The following is an 18,678-nucleotide window of genomic DNA, read 5'->3' as shown; positions in this document are numbered from 1 at the left end:
AAAAATTTACGATGATGATCGTTTTTATGAATTTTTTTTCAAGCAACAAGATGATAATGAAAACTTATTGTCAATTTTTTTTTTTGAAAAAAAATTATTAATCGTTTTTTTTCCTTTTTCTTTTCTCATCTAGCAAGGAATTTTGGCGAATCAAAATGGTGTTGAACAAAACAAATAAAAAATCAATTAGCAAAAACATCAAATATGGAACCAGATGTGTGTGTATGTGTGTGTTTGATTTTGATGATTTAATCTCTCACAGTAGGATTAATGTCGTGATGATGGATCATAATCAAAAAAAAAAAAAAAAAACGAACATGAATGCATGTGGTTGATGATCTGGTTTTTTTTTGTGTGTGTGTGTTGGGAAAAAACTCTCATCAAAATTCATAGAAACCAGACGATATAGAGAGAAAAGAAATTACCATCATCATCATGCTGAAATTCAATTCATTTGTTGAATGATAAAAATCGATTGACCAGAACTGAACTGGTCAATCGACAATCGGTCTAATATTTCATCAGAGATTGATCGATTGAATTGAATTGAATTGAATGCTGATGATGATGAATTTTGCTCACAACCACCAGTTTCAATACATAACACACACACACACACAGACAAAAAAAAACACGAAATGGACAAATTACATTGACACAAACACAAACACACGCACACACATTGCTCCCATCAGCCAGAAATGGCTTTGTCAGTTAATTTTGGCGTCTGTTTTCAGTTTTATTTGTTTGTTGTTTGTGTGAATGGAAATGATTGACTGACTGAGTTAACTAGATGATGATGATGATGATGCTGGTTTTGCCCCGAAGATTTTTTTATTCTTTTTTTTTAATTTACAAAAATCAACATGATGGTGGTGATTGAAAATCAACATCATCACGATCAATCAATGAATTGATAATAATTATTATTGATCATCATCAAAATTCATTTCAAAACTCTTTCCTAATGATGATCTAATGATATTCAATAACAAGTTCAAGTTCAATCAATTTTCATTCATTTGTAGACAGGTTATTATTATTATATTTCATAGTCACAAACTATTACAAACAGACATCAGACACTTGTTGTTGTTTATTCACAATACGGGAAGTGAAAAAAAAATAAAACAAAACAAATCAGGAAATCCAATATCGATTATGGTAATCCATGAATCTTCACATCCCAAAAAGATCACCAATTAATTGAATATAACATTATGTGGGTGGATGATGATGATGATGATTATGACGAATCAAAATTTTGTGGTCGTCGCCGTCATTGTTGTTTTCAATCATCAATGATAATCAGGAAACACAAATAACCAGAAAATGATATTGTCATTTTTTTCTGGTTTCTCATCATCATCATCATCAAACATTATCATGGTGATGATCTTTTTGATTTTTATATATGTGAAAAAAAACGTCATCATCATCTGAATGAATGGGAAAAAACAACAACAACAACAATTTACACAAACAAGGGCCATATATGAATTTTACGATGATGAAATTGCTCATTTAAAATCAATAATTGTTCCAGTTTTTTGTTTTGTTTTTGTTTTTCTTTGGAAATCCTTTTTGTAATCAAATCAAATCAAATCGATCGAATTGATTGATGAAATTCGATTACAATTTTATGAATGAAATCATTTTTTTTCTTGTTTGATTTCATTTCCTGTTTTTATTACGAATGATTGATTGATTTGAACACCACAACAATACGATGATGATGATGATGAGTCACAATAAAATTTGACAATTGAAAAGGATTTTTACACACAAAAAAAATAAAATTTCGAAATTCATTCCTGTGTGCTTTGTCTGAATTCTTGAAATGGTCATTTCATTTTGTCCATGCAATAATAATGATAAAATGGATATAATTCCATTTCGTGTGACAATCTTATCATTTGTTTGACAGATTTATTGCCATCATATGCACACATGCACACACACACGTGAATAATTCATTATGACAATAATGATTACAATCTGCTCTTAAAAAATTAATTTTCAACAAACAAACAACAATCTAACCTGAATAATACAAAGTTCACTGAATTGGAAAGGAAATTATGAATGAAATTTGGCAATTAATTCAGGAAAAGATACATGAAAAAAAAGATTGATGAGGGACACACACACACACACACACAGGCATTTAGTTAATAAATCGTCTGGTTGTTAATTAATCGATGTGATGATGATGATCCACTCTTTGTCCATTTATCGATGGGGCTAACCTAACCTACCTATTTTTTTTACTATGCCAGATAATGATGTGCAATGTATTTTTGGAGAACCTCTTTGCCACTTTTTTTTTATTCTTCTGTCTAGCCTAGTCTCTTATTGTCTAGTCTGATCTGGATGTAGTTGTATATGTGTGTGTGTAAGCGGGAAAAAAATCAACAAAACAATTTCGCAAATTCGCAAACAAGGTCGGTTGGTTGTTACCTTGTTATCATTCATCATTGTTTTTAGCAACAACAAATAATTGAAAAAAAGATGAGGCCAAATTGCCTAACGAATAAAATGATTGGGATGTCGATGATTTTTTTAAAAAAAAAAATCGTGATTTGTTAATTGTGAATTTGGGCGCCGGAAACAACAAACTTTGTTCTTTCTTTTGTCTCTGTTTTTTGTAAAAAAAATGTCAGATAGTAAGTTGTTTCAGAATAAAAAAAATGAAATTCAGAAGCCAAACGTTCGTTTGTTTTTGTGTAGGTTTTTTTTTATCATTTTCCAAGAAAATATAATCTTTCTTTCATCATTCAAATAAATTAGCTGTGTGTTTTAGTTTTGGAGGGTTTAACAGGATTTTATCGTTTAAAAGAAATTTTTTTTCTCTTCAACAAATCCAATCTTTACCACCGCAGGTGTCTTTTGGCTTTTTTTCCTTCTGTGTGATAAATGTTAAATGGTGATGAAATTGATTTTTTTTTCTCAAACAAAAAAAAAATTAGAGATAATATTCGATAATGACATTTTTGTGACAACAATTTGTTTCGGTAATTAATCGTCGAATCTTTTTTTTCTCTGTTTCCTTATGGTTTGTTTTGTTTTGTTTTTTTTTTGTTCGTTTATTTGTTTATTTGTTTATTCTGCAAAATTCATTGGCATGGCTTTCAACAGGCTATATCATCAGGCCAGTGGCCGATAATGATCATGATATAATCATCATTGGCCATAATTTAACAAACAACAACAACAACAAAAAAAACAGTGAAAAAACTACCACATTTGTATGATGGACACGAACTTTGAGTCATAGCTGTATTGTGTGTGTGTGTGTTGGTGTCAATGGCACCCAAATCAACCAGAAACAAATTGACTGACCAAAAAAAAAAATTGAACAAAATTTTCCTTTGATCATAAATTGTCAGAAAAGAAAGATAAAATTAACCGTAAACAATTTTGAATGTCAAAAAAAAAAAATGAAATGAAATGAAAACAAAACAAAGAAAAATTTCATCAAAAATGAAAAATGTTGACTTGTCATGAAAAGGGTTGTTGTTGTTGCTGCTGTCTCTCTCTCTCTCTCTCTTTTTCTCGGTTTTGACCGAGTCGTCATCATGCACACACACACACACAGATGACCTGAACCAGAAAAAATTGCAAAATTTGCATATTTATCGTACGTAAATATTTCATTTCTTTTCCTCGTTGTCTAATCACACACACGAACAAATAAACATAAAGATGATCCAAATGGGTCATTCGCCTCTTTATGTTTATTGTTTAATTAATTTAGAATGAAAAATCACCAGGATGAATGTGAATACAAAACATGATGACATAATCAAAACTACCGTGCATCTGTGCTTGTATAATAATCATATATATGGAAATCAAATGTGTCAACCATCCAAATATCCAGACTAAACACTGAATGAATGAATCAACTAAAAATCAAACCATCATTCATTCATTCATTCAGCAAAGATCAAACACATTTTCTTTGATGAAAAAAAAATAATAAAATTATTACCATTGCCATTCAATGATCCAAAAATAATTCTCCTACCAATCACAACATAGAACCGGCAAACAAATATATGCAGACAATTCAATAGACTACACTAAATTCTAGTTATTCGTTTTGATTTTGAAATGATGAAGAAATGAAAAAAAATAGCCATAGTATGTATGAAGAGCCATAATAATAATAATAAATTACAGAACAAAAATGCCAACAACCAACCAACTATATATACACAACATACTATATGATGATGAATGGTAAAAATTCCATCCACCATTTGGTGGTTTTTTTCACAATGTCATTCACCCTGTGTGTGTATGTATGTTTGTTCATCATCATCATACTAGAAAATCAAACACTGAAATGGATTCACTTTTTTTTCTGGAATCTATAGACATATAAATTCTGGAAAAAGAATATTTTGCATTTGTTGAATGTTTCTTTTCTTTTCATTTTTATTTTTATTGACATTATTTTTGTGTGTGCGTGTGACCATCATTTGCTACTGGCGTCATCTATCAATGAAAATGGGCAAGCAAGTTATTTTAAATTTCGCGCTTTTTCTCTAAAAAAAATGTACAGAATTTCGAAAAAAAGGAGAAATTTTTTTTATATATAAAATCGTAATTGTACAAATGAGACAAACAATAAAGAGACAAAAATGGATTAAAAAGATGGTAATAACATGTGAATTCAAATATGAAAAAAAACGGAAAAATGGAAAAAAAAGAAATTAGAGCTGCGAAAGAAAAAAATCACGGTTTTGTTTTTGCGAAAAACACAAGTAAAAAAAATGCTGCCCAGTGATTGTGGTGAATTCAATGTGAAAATATACACCACTCTCATTTACAAATCGGTAACAGGAATACCACCACCATTTGATGTATTCTTTGTCATAAAAGTTGTTGTTGTTGTTGTTGGTGGTGGTGGTGGTGATGATGGTGTATCAAATAAATCAGTGGACATTGGATCAAATGTTTGACTATTCATTGTTTGATGATTATTGTTGTTGATATGATTACCCGAACTTAGTGTTCGTTTTGCAACATTAACATCTATCAATGTTGTTGTGGATGTATTACTACCAAGAATATTTAATGGTAATGAATGTTGTTGTTGTACCGCTGATGATGATATGGGAAATGTAGTGGATCTATAAACCGATGTAGGTGAATAATCATTCATCATAATATCATCTTCATCATCATCATCATCATCATCGTATTCATCATCTTCAGCACAAGTATCATCAGCAACATATGTTGATATAGTACGGGCACGTTCCGATGTTACTGTTTCAGCTGTTGATTTTAAATCGGCTGTTGCTTCATCTGCCGATGAAAATGATGATTGTAAATAACCGGCAACACCAGTAGCATTACCAGTACCAGTGCTATTTGCTAATTTTGAACGGCTACCCCGTTGTAATAATCTTGCATTTGATGATGATGATGATGATGACGATGATGCACCACCATTCAAATTCGAACCGATTGTAATGGTAGATGGATGTCCATTTGTCGAAGTTGTTGTTGATGATGATGATCCACCATTCAAATGGTGATGATGATGATGATTACTACCAAAATGTGTAGATAACATGATATTTGTTTTGCTTTGCCGATGATAATAATGACCAAAATATCGTTGCCAAACTTTACTATTCATTCTTCGTTGCCGCCAACGACAAAAAGCAATCATGGCAATCGTAATGATAATGAATAATAAAATGAAAATGATGATCAACAAAACCAGCAATGTATTTGAGATTGCTCGTTCTTCATTATCCAATAAGTCATCATTATTATTGTTGGATTCGGATAAATGTGATGAACTATGATGTTTAGGATCAAATGTAGTCGAATGACGATGATCATGATCATCAGTCGATATAATCATTCGTACAACACATCGTGGTAATGGAGCACTCCATACACCGTTCGCGTTACAATTAATTGTTGTTGGACCATCCAATTCATATTCATCATTACAGGTGAATAATGCACGTGTTTCATTAACAATTTTTACTGTTCCATGTGAAAATGTTGTGATAGGTGCACATTTAAGTGTGGAAAATTCATTCATTGGACAATGTGGTATTCCCTGGGACCATTCACCATCATCACGACATTTTGCCGTTAATTTCATACGATTTGACATGCAACTAAAGATGATTATATCGCCTGGTGTGAATACATTTTTGTTCATTCGTTGTTTACGATTTACATCGACAATTCTCAAGCCATTATGTGGCCTTACTGGTATTGGACATGTGACAGGCAAACATTGATATGTTTCTGTAGTTGAATTTTTAGTAATAGCAATGGTAGAATTAATGCCTACTGTGGTTGTTTTGAAATATTGTTCCAATGGACTCCAACGATCATTTGAACCACAGAGACGTGTATTGGAAATGGCATTTAAACGATAACCATGATCACAATAATAATTAGCACGTGAATGAATTCTTCTTTCCGGATCTGAATATGAAATTCTTCCATTTTTCAATTCTGGTAATTGTGGACATTGTTTTAGTCGACATTCCGGTGGTTGACGATTCCATGTACCATCGGCACGGCAAGTAAGAACAGGAAATCCAATTGTTTCATATCCTTCATCACAAATATATTGTACATTTGAATTGAATGAAAACAATGATGTTGCACTTTTATTATAAACCATTGTAGAATGTGGAATTTCTAAAGGTTGGCTACAATTTACCGCTAGAAACAAATAAAACAAGAATTAGATGATGTTGTCGTTGTCACAGTCAGGAACTTACGTTGACAATTCAATGTAACCAATGGATACCAATGTGCACGTTGTTGTTTATTATTAATATTAGCCATACTATCTAGATCATCAATATCATCATCATCATCATTTTTACGACTCATTTTATGTTTATCACCAAAAAATTTACTATCATCAAATCTTGATTCATCTATTGTTGCTGAATTTAAATCATGTTCTTCATCATCAACATCACTTAGACGTTTACTATTTTTCGAACGATTCGAACCATTTCGTCGTATGTTTGGTGAATTTGAATGATCCGCATTAAAAACATCAGGAAATAAAACATGACCAGCACTTGGTAAATGTATACCATCAATTGTACAACGGGTTTGTGCAATACCATCATTAATAGGTCGAAAACCTTGTTCACATTCATAGCTAGCTTCTTGTCCAATGGGAAAAACAAAATGTTTTTGATGTCGATGAAGATTAGATTGAGCATTCGGGACTAGTGGTGGATCACCACAAAATACTATCGAAAAAACAACAACAAAAATCAGAATTTAAAGTTAAATTATTATTATTATAATTACACTTACAATGAGGACTATTGAATGCATGTTGTTTGATTGCCTGATTATAATCATTGAAAGTATATGATGGTTGTGTTGGTGGTTGCCGTTTAATACTCATCGTAGTCGTCGTCGTCGTCGTAATGTTAGAATCAATTTTCAATGTTGCTGTGGTCGTAGTATTTTGATTCGAATCAATTGGATGAGTATTACATTGCAATGCTAATGATAATATCATCATTATGAAAAATAGCTTGTTGAATGTTTTGCATGATTGTTTTATCATCATCGTCATTGAATATAATTTCTTTGGACTATAAATCTTGTCGAAATCATTGAAATGTTGATTTCGATGATAAGAAAACGTTCGCCAATAATCACTATCTATTCGTATCATCTGTCTCATCATCATCATCATCATTATGAAGATCATTGTCAATGAAATAAAATTTGAAATAATAAAATCACATGAAAATGGAAAATAAAAATGTAATATGAAAGGGTAAAATATCATCATCATTGAATAATAAGATGACATTGGTGATGGTGATGATGAACAACAAGTAGATTGATGATAATCGTCATCATCATCTTTATGAGTTTGAGTTTTTAATTTTAAATTCAAGCTGCTGGTATCAATAATGCAATTGGAATTTGAATTTGACTTGAACGATTTTCTTTTTGTTGCTGCTACTGTTGTTGTTAATGATGGTGAATATGAATCATATTGACCAATAATCTTAACATCAAAATCATCATTTAGATGCAGTTGTTTTTGTTTTTGTTGTTGTGGTTGGCAACCATAATCATGATTGCTACTTGTTGAGATGTTATTATTAAGATACAACGACAAACACGATAATCTTGTGTGACAAAAACCACAAATATTTAATAATGATGATGATGATAATTTTTTTCTCTTTACATTGCAACCATTTGTGATTATTCTTTTATTTTGTAACGATTGAGCTGCTGTTGCTGTTGCTGCTGCCATCATTTTCTTATTTATTTATTTATTAATTTTCATTGATAATTTCCAATAATCAACCTAAAAAAAGAGAAAAGAAATTTTCTGATAAATAAAATGGTTTCCCCGCATTTTTTTCTACTTAAGAAAATCATAAAAAAAGTGAAAATAAAACAAAACAAAAAAAACGTTAAATATTTGTTTTCGTCAAAAAAACAAAGAAATAAAATGAAATTTACGACATTGTCAAAAATGTCAAAGTAAAAAAACAGTGAGTGAAAGGAAAGAAAAAAAAGGTCATCACTATTCACACACATAATCTTGTGACAATGAGTAAAGTACAGAAGAAAAAACAAACAAACGAACCTTAAACACATAATATTAAACATAACGCAAAAGAAATGATGAAATCCAAAAAAAAAAAATGAAATGAAATAGACAAATACAGGAAATTCAATTATTGTGTATATGAATCAATCAATCAATTGTGATTGTGATATGGTTTTGTAATCATCGTCATCAGGTCAAATCAATATATATATGTGAATAAACACATAAACACACGAAAAAAAATGAAAATGTTGTTGATTATAATAATAATAATTTGTGAAATTTGTTGTTTTAGGATCGTATTGTATATGTGATGAACAACAACAACAACAAAACACAAACACGCACATACTTGACAATCATCATCATCACCATCATCGTCGTCGAAGCCAAAACATGTGGGACAAATTAAACTTTTTTTGTTCTGTTGTTGTTTAGTGGTTGTTCACTTGAAATGTAGAAATTTTCAAATGAAAAAATTCTTTCAAATATTCAATTCAAAACACTGACAAATGATGAAAACAGAAATAAAATGAGCTGTGTCAATGATGAAAAATGGAAATTTTTTTTTCTCAATCCAGATTGGAAAATAGTCGAGAAAAAAGGTGCGCCTAATATTAATGGCGGGCGTCACCACCATAAAATTCGGACAAATAATCTTGGGATTGGTATACACTCCGGGAATCGACAATAAAATTTGGGACTAAGTTTTTTTATTGCATAAATTTCAAATACAAAAAATCGTGCAACACAAGATCATCAGAATCCAATATATGAAACCAGACAACTCGTTTGTTTGTTTGGGCGAAATCTAAACATTCGCAAATCAATATCTATCTATCTATCATTTACAACACACACACCATTAGATTAGAATAAAGAAAAAAAACTGGTCGCCATCGTGATGGTTGACAAAGAACCCCCCTCTCTCTTGCAATGTCTCGGGCGCAAGATGTGAATGACATTTTTCTTTTCATTCTCATATTCATAGTAGTTGGGTAGTTTTTTTTCTAAATGAATAATAATAACCGGACTACAACTACATCATCATCGTGTGCATTGTAATGGAACGCGAATTATCATTTTTTTTCATCGTCATCATCATCAATGATGTTCAATGACCGGAATATAATATAATTATTTATATTCCAACCACAACAAAAAAAAAATGAAATTTCAAGATTCATCATGAGAATCTAAAACAGGTAATGTTTACATATATCACACACAGAATGTTGTTGTTGCAATGTAAACAACCGATCACAAATCAGTGTGTGTGTGTGTGTGTGTGTGTGGTTTGAGCCAAAGGTAAGATATATGAATGTTAAAGGGTTATGTGACACCAAAAAAACGTTGACATTACGTTTTTGACAACGAAAACGAAAAAATTCCATTCTCACACAAAACAGATATTTTTGTATATGGTAAAGATCAAATAACTTACACATTATAAAATGATGATGGTAATAATAGTGGAATTTTAAATATTCAAAGAATAATCCAGAAACACAAAGAAAAATTGGAAAATTTCAATTGTGACACAAACACATTTTGATTCAAAAGAAAATATGCGTTGAGATCAAAAGTCAATTAAGTTGATGTGCTCAATCACACATTGTCTTCGTGTTCATATATATAATCAATGTGGAAAAATATAGAAAAATCTCTCTCTCTCACCACTTCACTTTTTCATTTGCTGGCCAATTGTGCCAATTGCACATTGATGGATAGAATTGAAAATTAAAGATGAGAAGATCCGAAATATGCTACGCATTCAAAAGAAGAGAGAAAGCTACGAATATGTCTGTGTGTTGTTGTTGTTGTTGTTGTTGTTGAAAGACGGGTTTTTTTTTTGTTTCTCTCACCAATTCTTCAATTTTCCATTCTATCTAAATGGCAAGCCCAACCAAATGTGTGTGTGTATTGGATCACATGCACACACCACTGTGTATACCTTCAAAACTAACCATTTATACCATACCACTAGAAGATAGCTTGAATTGCAATCCAAACATTTTCAACACAAACACATTGCAATGATTGAATGACAGAGACTGACTTAACCATTCTTTTGTTCAAAATTGGATCCATCCAAAGAAATAAAACAAGAGAAAGAGAAGGAAATATTTCCATGAACAACATAACACATACCTGGTGCGAGGGATAATTATGATGATTAGTGGATGCAACAATCTTTTTTGATGAAAAATAAGAGGAAGAATTTTGAAGAAAAAATTGCAGCAAATGACCTATTGAAATTTTGTGAAATAATCAATGAAAATCACCACTTGTTGATGATAGCCATATGCTGCTGTAGCTGGTTATTTTTGGACGGGCGGAAACCTTTTCATTTCACAAAAGTATGCATCTTTGAACGTGTGTGTGTGTGTGTGTGGTATAGATTGTGCATTTCGGGTATTTGAAATAGTCGATGGTGGTTTTCTTTGCTTTCTTTTCATTTGATGTGATTACAAGCTGGCTTTTTTTTCGTCGTTTACAAGTTTGGAAAGTCCCAATGATGAATGGGTGTCACACAAACGTTGATTGTTGACCATATGTGTTGTTGTCGTTGGCCTAGATTTTCATTTTCATTCTCCAAGGTCTTTGCACAATATGTGTTGTGTATGTGTACCAAACAAAATTAGGGTCGTCTACAAAACGCGGATGTCTTAAATTGAAAAGATGTGTCTGTGTGTCAAAGGGAAGCAGGATTAAAATCTGGAAACAATCCAATACTCAAGTGTTCTGGTGAATGACCCACCGTGACGTGACGAAACGAATTTTGTTTTTTTTTAACAAAAATCGAGCGAAAAAAAATTGTTCCGTTTCAATGGAAAAAAATGATGAGTGGATGAGTCATGATTCATGTATGAATTTTTTGTTTTTTGTTTTGTGGTATGTTTAGTTTACTTAATTAAACACAGAAAATACGCACACACACACACATTTTATGGAAAGCAAGAAAAAAAAAACAAAACAAAGATAAACACCATCAAACGGTTCATCAATGAGATAGAGATAGATGATTTGAAGTGGTTTTGAAACGATAAAAACTGAGTGAGTGAGTGAGTGCAGAAAAAATTTAACCAACCAAATCTTACTACTTGAATAGGAAAAAAAATTGTTTGATAAACGCAGATAAAATAAAATACACTTGGGCAAATAAAAATAGAAGTGTGTGGTAATTTGCAAAAATTTTTTCTATTGAAATCCGATTTCCACCTAGAAAACGAAAAAAAACAAATGAAAAAAAATTGATTTTCAGCTGAACGAACAATTCATTCGAATATTCGAACGTTTTTTTGTTGTTGTTGTTGATATCCGGCCATTAAAATAGGACGTAATGATTTTAAAATCCGATTAATTATCACAAAAAAGCGATCAAGAAAGAAAAATGATCCGAAGATTCGTTTCCAAGTAGATGATGATGAAATGATTCACATACAATTAATTATGATTATCTTGATTTGTCATATGATGATTATGATGATGGATAAACATGGTATTTGGATAATAGAAAAAGATTCGATTCGGGAATCATTAATATGTTTGACATGTTTGAAATACTTGACCGACGACGTCGTCATCCTTTTTTGATTGATTATGATAAAGGTATTGTTGTTAATGGCAGCCACCACAAACCAGCATTCAAACCAAATGATGAATGAATGAACTGTGCTGGTTGAGAATGTGCAAAAAAAAAAATTTAGAAAATTCAAAAGACGACCGTTGAGGTGTACCGAATTTTTTCAATTTGACCACCAATACCACCATAAAACATGAGCATCATCATCATCATTAATTTGCATATATGTGCTATCTTATTGATCTTTGACCTACTTGTTACTGTTGTAAAAAAAATGTTGCCGTCGTCTTTCGGGATTTAAAAAAATCTATCTAAAACCGAGAGAAAAATAAAATATAACTGGACACCCGATAATTCAAACTACATTGATGATGATGTGCTACCCACTTTAGTTCACACAACGATGATGATGTTGATGTTTTTTTTTTGAAATTCGAATAAAAAGAAAAACAACAAAAAATTGACGACCATGACGCGATATTCGTGATATCGAACGTGATTATTTTGATGAAAAAAACGAACGAACGACCGATATACATCACATTATCGATGGATGAATGACTTTTTGAAAATGAATAAATTCCGAACAATTTAACTCCTTTTTCCCTCTTTCTCTCTCTCTCGAAAAAATGTTGAACAACTCGACCCATGTATATATGGCCGGAATTCAAACATTCGAATTGACTGAAACTGGGAAATTTCCCGAAAGAGTTAATTTCTAAAAATCAGAAAAAAAAATTTTCCCGAAATTTATTTCATTTTCAGCGATATCGATGTTTTTTTTGCAGCTGATTTTTGTTTTATTTTAATCTAATAATTTGAAAAGAAAAATTTTTTTTTTTTGACGTAATATAATTATTATCAACAAATTAATGACACACATTATCTATTTCAACGAAACGAAGCCAATCCAAGTGATGGGATGATTTTTTGTTGATTGATCGTTCGATTGATTTGAAAAAAAAGGTTCTGATAAAGCACTTTTTTATCTCTCTCGAAAAAAAAGATTTAACAAAACCCTTCCAGACAGACACGTGGCCTCTACCACCATCATCATCATCATCAACAACAAGAGCAACAAAATTCGAAAAAAGCAAAGAAGCAAAAACATATATGGCCCATTTGGTTGGCATATTCGATGACAAAAAAAACCTTTGCCAGATTCATTAATAACCTAATCATAATCTTGGCCAAAAACAACAACGAAAAAAAAAAAAAATCTCAGCCACTTTTTTTAATAATAATAATAATAAATATTCCTCATTTTTATATATCAAGAATTCAATCAAAATCTAAAAATAAATTTTCAACCAACAAGCAACAGCAGAACAAGAAGAAGAAGAAGAAACGAAACCACCGTATGCAGATGATAATCACCATTTTCTATATATTACATATTAACTACTATCATCATCTGAATCAATTTTAACCAAGTCGTCATTGTGTGTGAATGAATAACTAAAAATTCATTCCAATTCATCTCTCTGTTTGTGTGTGTGTGTAGTTGTTGATTAATTCTGTTGAAGAATTGAATGTGTGTGGCTATATATCATGTCTTGAAAAAGTGGGAAAAAAAATTTTCACCGCATTATCATCATAAGCAAAGAAAAACTCCTGGATGGTGGTGATGATATTCGCCATCAATGCCATCATCATCATCGACAAAACAAAACCACGAATCAAATCAACCAGCCAACTACTGTGTGTGTCATTGTTGGAATAAAATAATTTCAATGCCAATTCAATACACAACCATAAAATATACCAAGTCGAATCCTTTTATAATATTCTTTAACAACAACAAACAAACAAAAAACAACAGCGGAAAACTTTTTTGGGTATATTTATTTAGTTTTGTAAAAATACCACATAGCTATCCGGATTGATTTTTTTTCTGGTTTTGAATTATGTTCCATAATAATCATCATCATCATCGTAGTCATCATCGATCATCATCACTATTGAAAATAATCTCAGCATGCACTACTACTACTGTGACGACGACCATATTGATCATCTTGATGATCATCATCATATCAACAACCACCACCGCATCATTCATTGTTCAATGCCAAAATATTGTTGATAATAATGATATTTCTATGCTACAATCGTCATCACCACCGATAACGAATAATGATCAACCATCGTCTTCATCTATTTCAACATCATCATCATCTATTTCGACTGATAATGATGATCAAAAGGTTGTTGAAAATGATCAACAACAACAAGAACAGCTAAAATCAATATCGGAATCGGAAACATCATCCATCATCATCACCAGTAAAAATATGTCTAATTATTATTATTATGATAATTTCATTTCAATAATGTGGCCATCCATTGTTGATATTGTAAATTTTTCATATGAAAATTTTCATTATTTTCTAACAAGAACGTTGACATTTTTTTCACCATCATCAACAACAATCAATGATTATTTGCCCGTAGGAAATAATAATAGTGATAATAAATCATATAATAATTATACAATGATAATCAATAATCTATTTGTTGATCCATCAATAGCAACATTGACGGTATTTATGTTTCGTATGGAAACAATATTTACCATAATCATTCTATTCATTCTATCGTCATTCATTATTCATCATCATCATCGACGAAATGTGATCCAATCACCATCAACATCACCATCACAAACAACAACAACGGCTCAATCTTTAAATCAAAATCATTCACCAACAACGACAATGACATTTTCATTTAAAAATTTTCTATCGAAATTATTTCATTATCTAAACGTGACGATATTATTTGGTTATCTATTCACGGCGGTCGATTCGACAATTCGATCATATTTTGAACAACAACAGACCGTTGTAAATCAATTTCATTCTGGACAGGCTGGTGCTTATTCAATGCAAGGTCGTCGTCATAATATGGAAGATTGTTTTTCCATTCACAATAATATTGGCCATGAATTAGGTATCGAATATTATGCCGTATTCGATGGTCATGGTGGTCCGGTATGTTTTTTTTGTGTTCGATTTTTATCCAATGTTCATAAATGACATATCATTTATCTATTTCCATTTCAGAATGCCGCATTATATGCTGATAAAGAAATATTCGATTCAATTGTCAAACGAATTAAAAATCATGTTTATAAGAATAATGATAATGATGATGATAAACTGCCATTACAATCTTGTACAATGAATGCTTCTTTGGCCCGAAATTCCGATAAAAATACCTGTGCAAAAAACAATCGTTTTGAAACATTAACAATGTCAACAATGAAAACAATATTGAATGATGAAGTAATAGACGTCGATAAACGTTTATTGGAAACATTTCAACGGCGATCCGATATATCTGGTTCTACGGCATTGATTGCCATTCGTTTATTACATACGAATAAATTATTAGTTGCAAATGTTGGTGATTCACGTGGTATATTATGCGATTCAAAAGGCGCCACCATACCATTGTCATTTGATCATAAACCCTATCAGGTATTGATTTTAGATTTGTAATCATATTTTTTGTTTGACATTTTTTTTCATTTTTTAAAAAGTTGAAAGAATATCGCCGCATACTTGAAGCTGGTGGTTATATTAGCCTCAAAGGTGTTTATCGTGTAAACGGTATACTGGCCATTTCTCGGGCATTAGGTGATTATCCATTGAAAGATAATCGATTAATAATACCAGATCCAGATATATTATCATTCGATTTGCGAGAATTGAAACCAAAATTTATGATTATGGCATCCGATGGTTTTTGGGATACATTCACCAATGAACAGGCCGTACAATTTGTTAATAATGAATTATCAAAATATCATGATAGATCATCATATGATTCGAATGATATTTCATCATCATCATCACAATCATCGATTGCATTGGCAATAGCAAAAAAATTGGCCAAAGAATCATATAATCGGGAATCATATGATAATATAACCGTCATTGTTGTTTTGTTTGATGAAAATTATGATGTCTGTTCAAAAGATTCTGTTTCTTTGTCATCATCATCATCATTGATAAAAAAATCTAGTCCGATAAAGAAAAAGTTTTCATCGAATCAACAAGAATCATCATCATCGAAGCCGGCCATTCATGAAGAATCATAACCATGAATCATCAGCTATTTAAATTGTTAAATTATTTCTTTCTTTTCATTTTTGTTGTATTTTTTTCGTCAATTGTTTTTAGCAAAAGAGAAAACATTAAAAAAAAATTTCAGAAAAAGGTATTCAATTTATTCAATTGGCAAAAAAACAAAACAAGCAAAAAAAAAATCATTGATCAATCAATAAATCATTACCCCATTGAAAGAGAAAGTAGATGAGAGATATGCATTAAAGTTAAATTATCAAATTGTTCGATTTGCAGATTATCTTGTTCTATAGATTCGATATGTGGATTATTATTTATCGGAATGAAAATTGGATATGATGTTGATGGTTTTTTTTTGAGAGCGAAAGAAATTGTACGATATGTTTGTGTGTGTGTGTGTGTGTGTTTAGCTGAAACAAACAATGTTGGACAACAGGGAGTAAAATACGTATGTTGGTGTGGGTCGGAGGCTGGTTAGAAAAGAGAAAGTTAATTCAATTGTTGACATGAATGTTGGCACATAAAAGTAGTAGTCGTCATCATCATCATCATTATCGTTGATCATGATGATTCGATGAAATTAAAAGTTCTTTAACCTGTTCACAATGGCTGAAACCAAGATTTTTTTCCAATTCCAATATCTTTAATTTCATATAACGATTTTTCAGTATTTTATTCTCAATCTCCAATTCAAGTAATCTTTGTTCACTTTGATATTCATATTGATGATCATTATTAATAACATTTTGGATTATTGGTTTCGATGATGATGATGATGGTTTACCATTACCATTAACCATTGTTGTTGTACCATTATTATTATTATTACGATGATGAATAACGTGTGGTTGATTTTTAACATTATTTTTCATATTTGATGATTCATTGTTGGTCATTGAATTAGATTTATTGTTTGGATGATCATTGATGACAATTTTTGGTATGAGTAACATTTCATCCATAATAAATTGCGAATCTTCTTCATCCGAATCAATCATGTATTCATCATCGGATTCAATCATTTCTTCTTCCTCTTCTTCATCAACTTCATCTTCATCGTCATCGATTTCATTGTTATTTTCATGTTTAATAGTTGTTTTCATTTGTTGTTGTTTGAATCCATTTTGAATTTTTTTTATCATCGATTTATCTGGTGTTTGTCCCAGAATATCTGATATAAGAAATTCACATTCATCCATATTCAGACGATAACCATTGGATGCCAGATATTTCAAACGTTTATGTGCACGTTTACGCCAATTTGAGAATGATACATCACGAACGTAGCGCCAATCTTTTTCCGCTGATACCATGCCAGAATCACGCATCATTATGAATATTTCACGCCATATATGTTCTTTTTCGATTTTGTATTTTTTCTTTGTGAATAAAATGTCTTTTTTTTCATTGATAAATGTCAAAATATTCAATCGTTTAAGTTTATTTTCACTCAGCATTTTCATTATCTGTGGGGTGGAGAAAAAGTTTTTTTTCAAATTTCAAAAATGTAAAAAAAAAAATTCGAATAAACTTACTTTTGGTCCTCCTTTCGTGGTGGTGGTGGTGGCGGTGGCGGCGGTAGTGGTAGCAGTAGCGGTTACAATCGAATTGATTTTATTATCATGATGATGATGACCACCATTATTGTTGTCCATCATTGTTGTTGTCGTCAAAAGAATTTATTCACTTTGATTAATGTCGAGAATTTATTGAAAAGAATGATATGAATAGATTTCGATGATGAAAGGATTGGAGAATTTTTTTTTCCCCAATAACAACGGCTAGTCACTCATCATCATCACTCATTACTAAATATCCAATCGTGAATAGATCACAAAATAACATTCGAGCACACACACACACACACACACACACAATACACATTCTCGGGTTTCGTCACTCGATAGGTTTTTTTTTCTTCACTTTGGTCATAATAACCGAATCCGAATAACCATCGCATAGTGATGAATAACAGTGGAGCAACGAAGAAAAAGAAGAAGTGAAAAAAATGAACCAGCGATTAAAATCCAAAATATTCTATACGCATCCACAGAAAACAGGAAAAAAAGTGATGGAAAGTGAGAGAGAGAGAGAGCAATCTGGAACCCCATAACATAGAATTCTGAACCATAGAATTGAAAAGGCGAGAGTGAGAGAGAGAGAGAGAGAGAGAGAGAAAGAAAAAAAAACCAGAGCGAAAAATAACAAGTAGAAGCCGTCTTACTTGACTAGGTAGAAGTTGAATTTTTGTGACTGGCACTCTGTGTGCGTGTGTTCCACAGAATCCAATGAAAACAGACCAAAAGCATCCATCTCATAAAATCGCCTATAGAGATGGAATGCATCTCTCCACTATATCTGAAATAGAAGAAGAATAGTAATGTAATGTAATTGTTCGAATTGCA

At 31.3% G+C, this 18,678-nt stretch overlaps 3 protein-coding genes across 10 annotated transcripts; 1 reads left to right on the top strand and 2 right to left on the bottom strand.

Moving 5' to 3' along the window:
• Nucleotides 1-4,572: 4,572 nt before the first annotated feature.
• On the bottom strand, nt 4,573-12,713 carry LOC124491201 (uncharacterized). 8 transcript variants are annotated; one of them, XM_075730128.1, is made up of 6 exons: nt 11,893-12,713; nt 11,358-11,818; nt 10,748-11,284; nt 7,327-8,347; nt 6,771-7,259; nt 4,573-6,711 (listed from the first exon to the last, which is right to left on the bottom strand). In XM_075730128.1, exons 4-6 carry the CDS (start codon nt 8,294-8,296, stop codon nt 4,835-4,837), a joined length of 3,336 nt encoding a protein of 1,111 aa, XP_075586243.1. In that variant the 5' UTR covers nt 8,297-8,347; nt 10,748-11,284; nt 11,358-11,818; nt 11,893-12,713; the 3' UTR covers nt 4,573-4,834. The 8 variants fall into 8 exon arrangements, with proteins under 8 accessions (XP_075586243.1, XP_075586240.1, XP_075586236.1 ...); XM_075730125.1 differs by adding an exon at nt 10,041-10,664 and having other exon boundaries at nt 10,748-12,713; XM_075730121.1 differs by having other exon boundaries at nt 10,748-11,818.
• A 163-nt stretch (nt 12,714-12,876) lies between these two features.
• Nucleotides 12,877-16,405, top strand: LOC124490934 (uncharacterized). The gene is made up of 3 exons (XM_047053522.2): nt 12,877-15,175; nt 15,248-15,664; nt 15,727-16,405. The coding sequence occupies exons 1-3, from the start codon at nt 14,090-14,092 to the stop codon at nt 16,285-16,287; spliced, it is 2,064 nt and encodes a 687-aa protein (XP_046909478.2). The 5' UTR covers nt 12,877-14,089; the 3' UTR covers nt 16,288-16,405.
• On the bottom strand, nt 16,395-18,669 carry LOC124500586 (uncharacterized). The gene is made up of 3 exons (XM_047064676.2): nt 18,498-18,669; nt 17,809-18,395; nt 16,395-17,739 (listed from the first exon to the last, which is right to left on the bottom strand). The coding sequence occupies exons 2-3, from the start codon at nt 17,929-17,931 to the stop codon at nt 16,825-16,827; spliced, it is 1,038 nt and encodes a 345-aa protein (XP_046920632.2). The 5' UTR covers nt 17,932-18,395; nt 18,498-18,669; the 3' UTR covers nt 16,395-16,824.
• Between the last annotated feature and the right edge of the window lie 9 nt (nt 18,670-18,678).

Source organism: Dermatophagoides farinae, chromosome 4 (genome assembly GCF_024713945.1).
Source record: "Dermatophagoides farinae isolate YC_2012a chromosome 4, ASM2471394v1, whole genome shotgun sequence".
Lineage (NCBI taxonomy): Eukaryota > Metazoa > Arthropoda > Arachnida > Sarcoptiformes > Pyroglyphidae > Dermatophagoides > Dermatophagoides farinae.
This window is presented reverse-complemented; position numbering and strand designations above follow the sequence as displayed.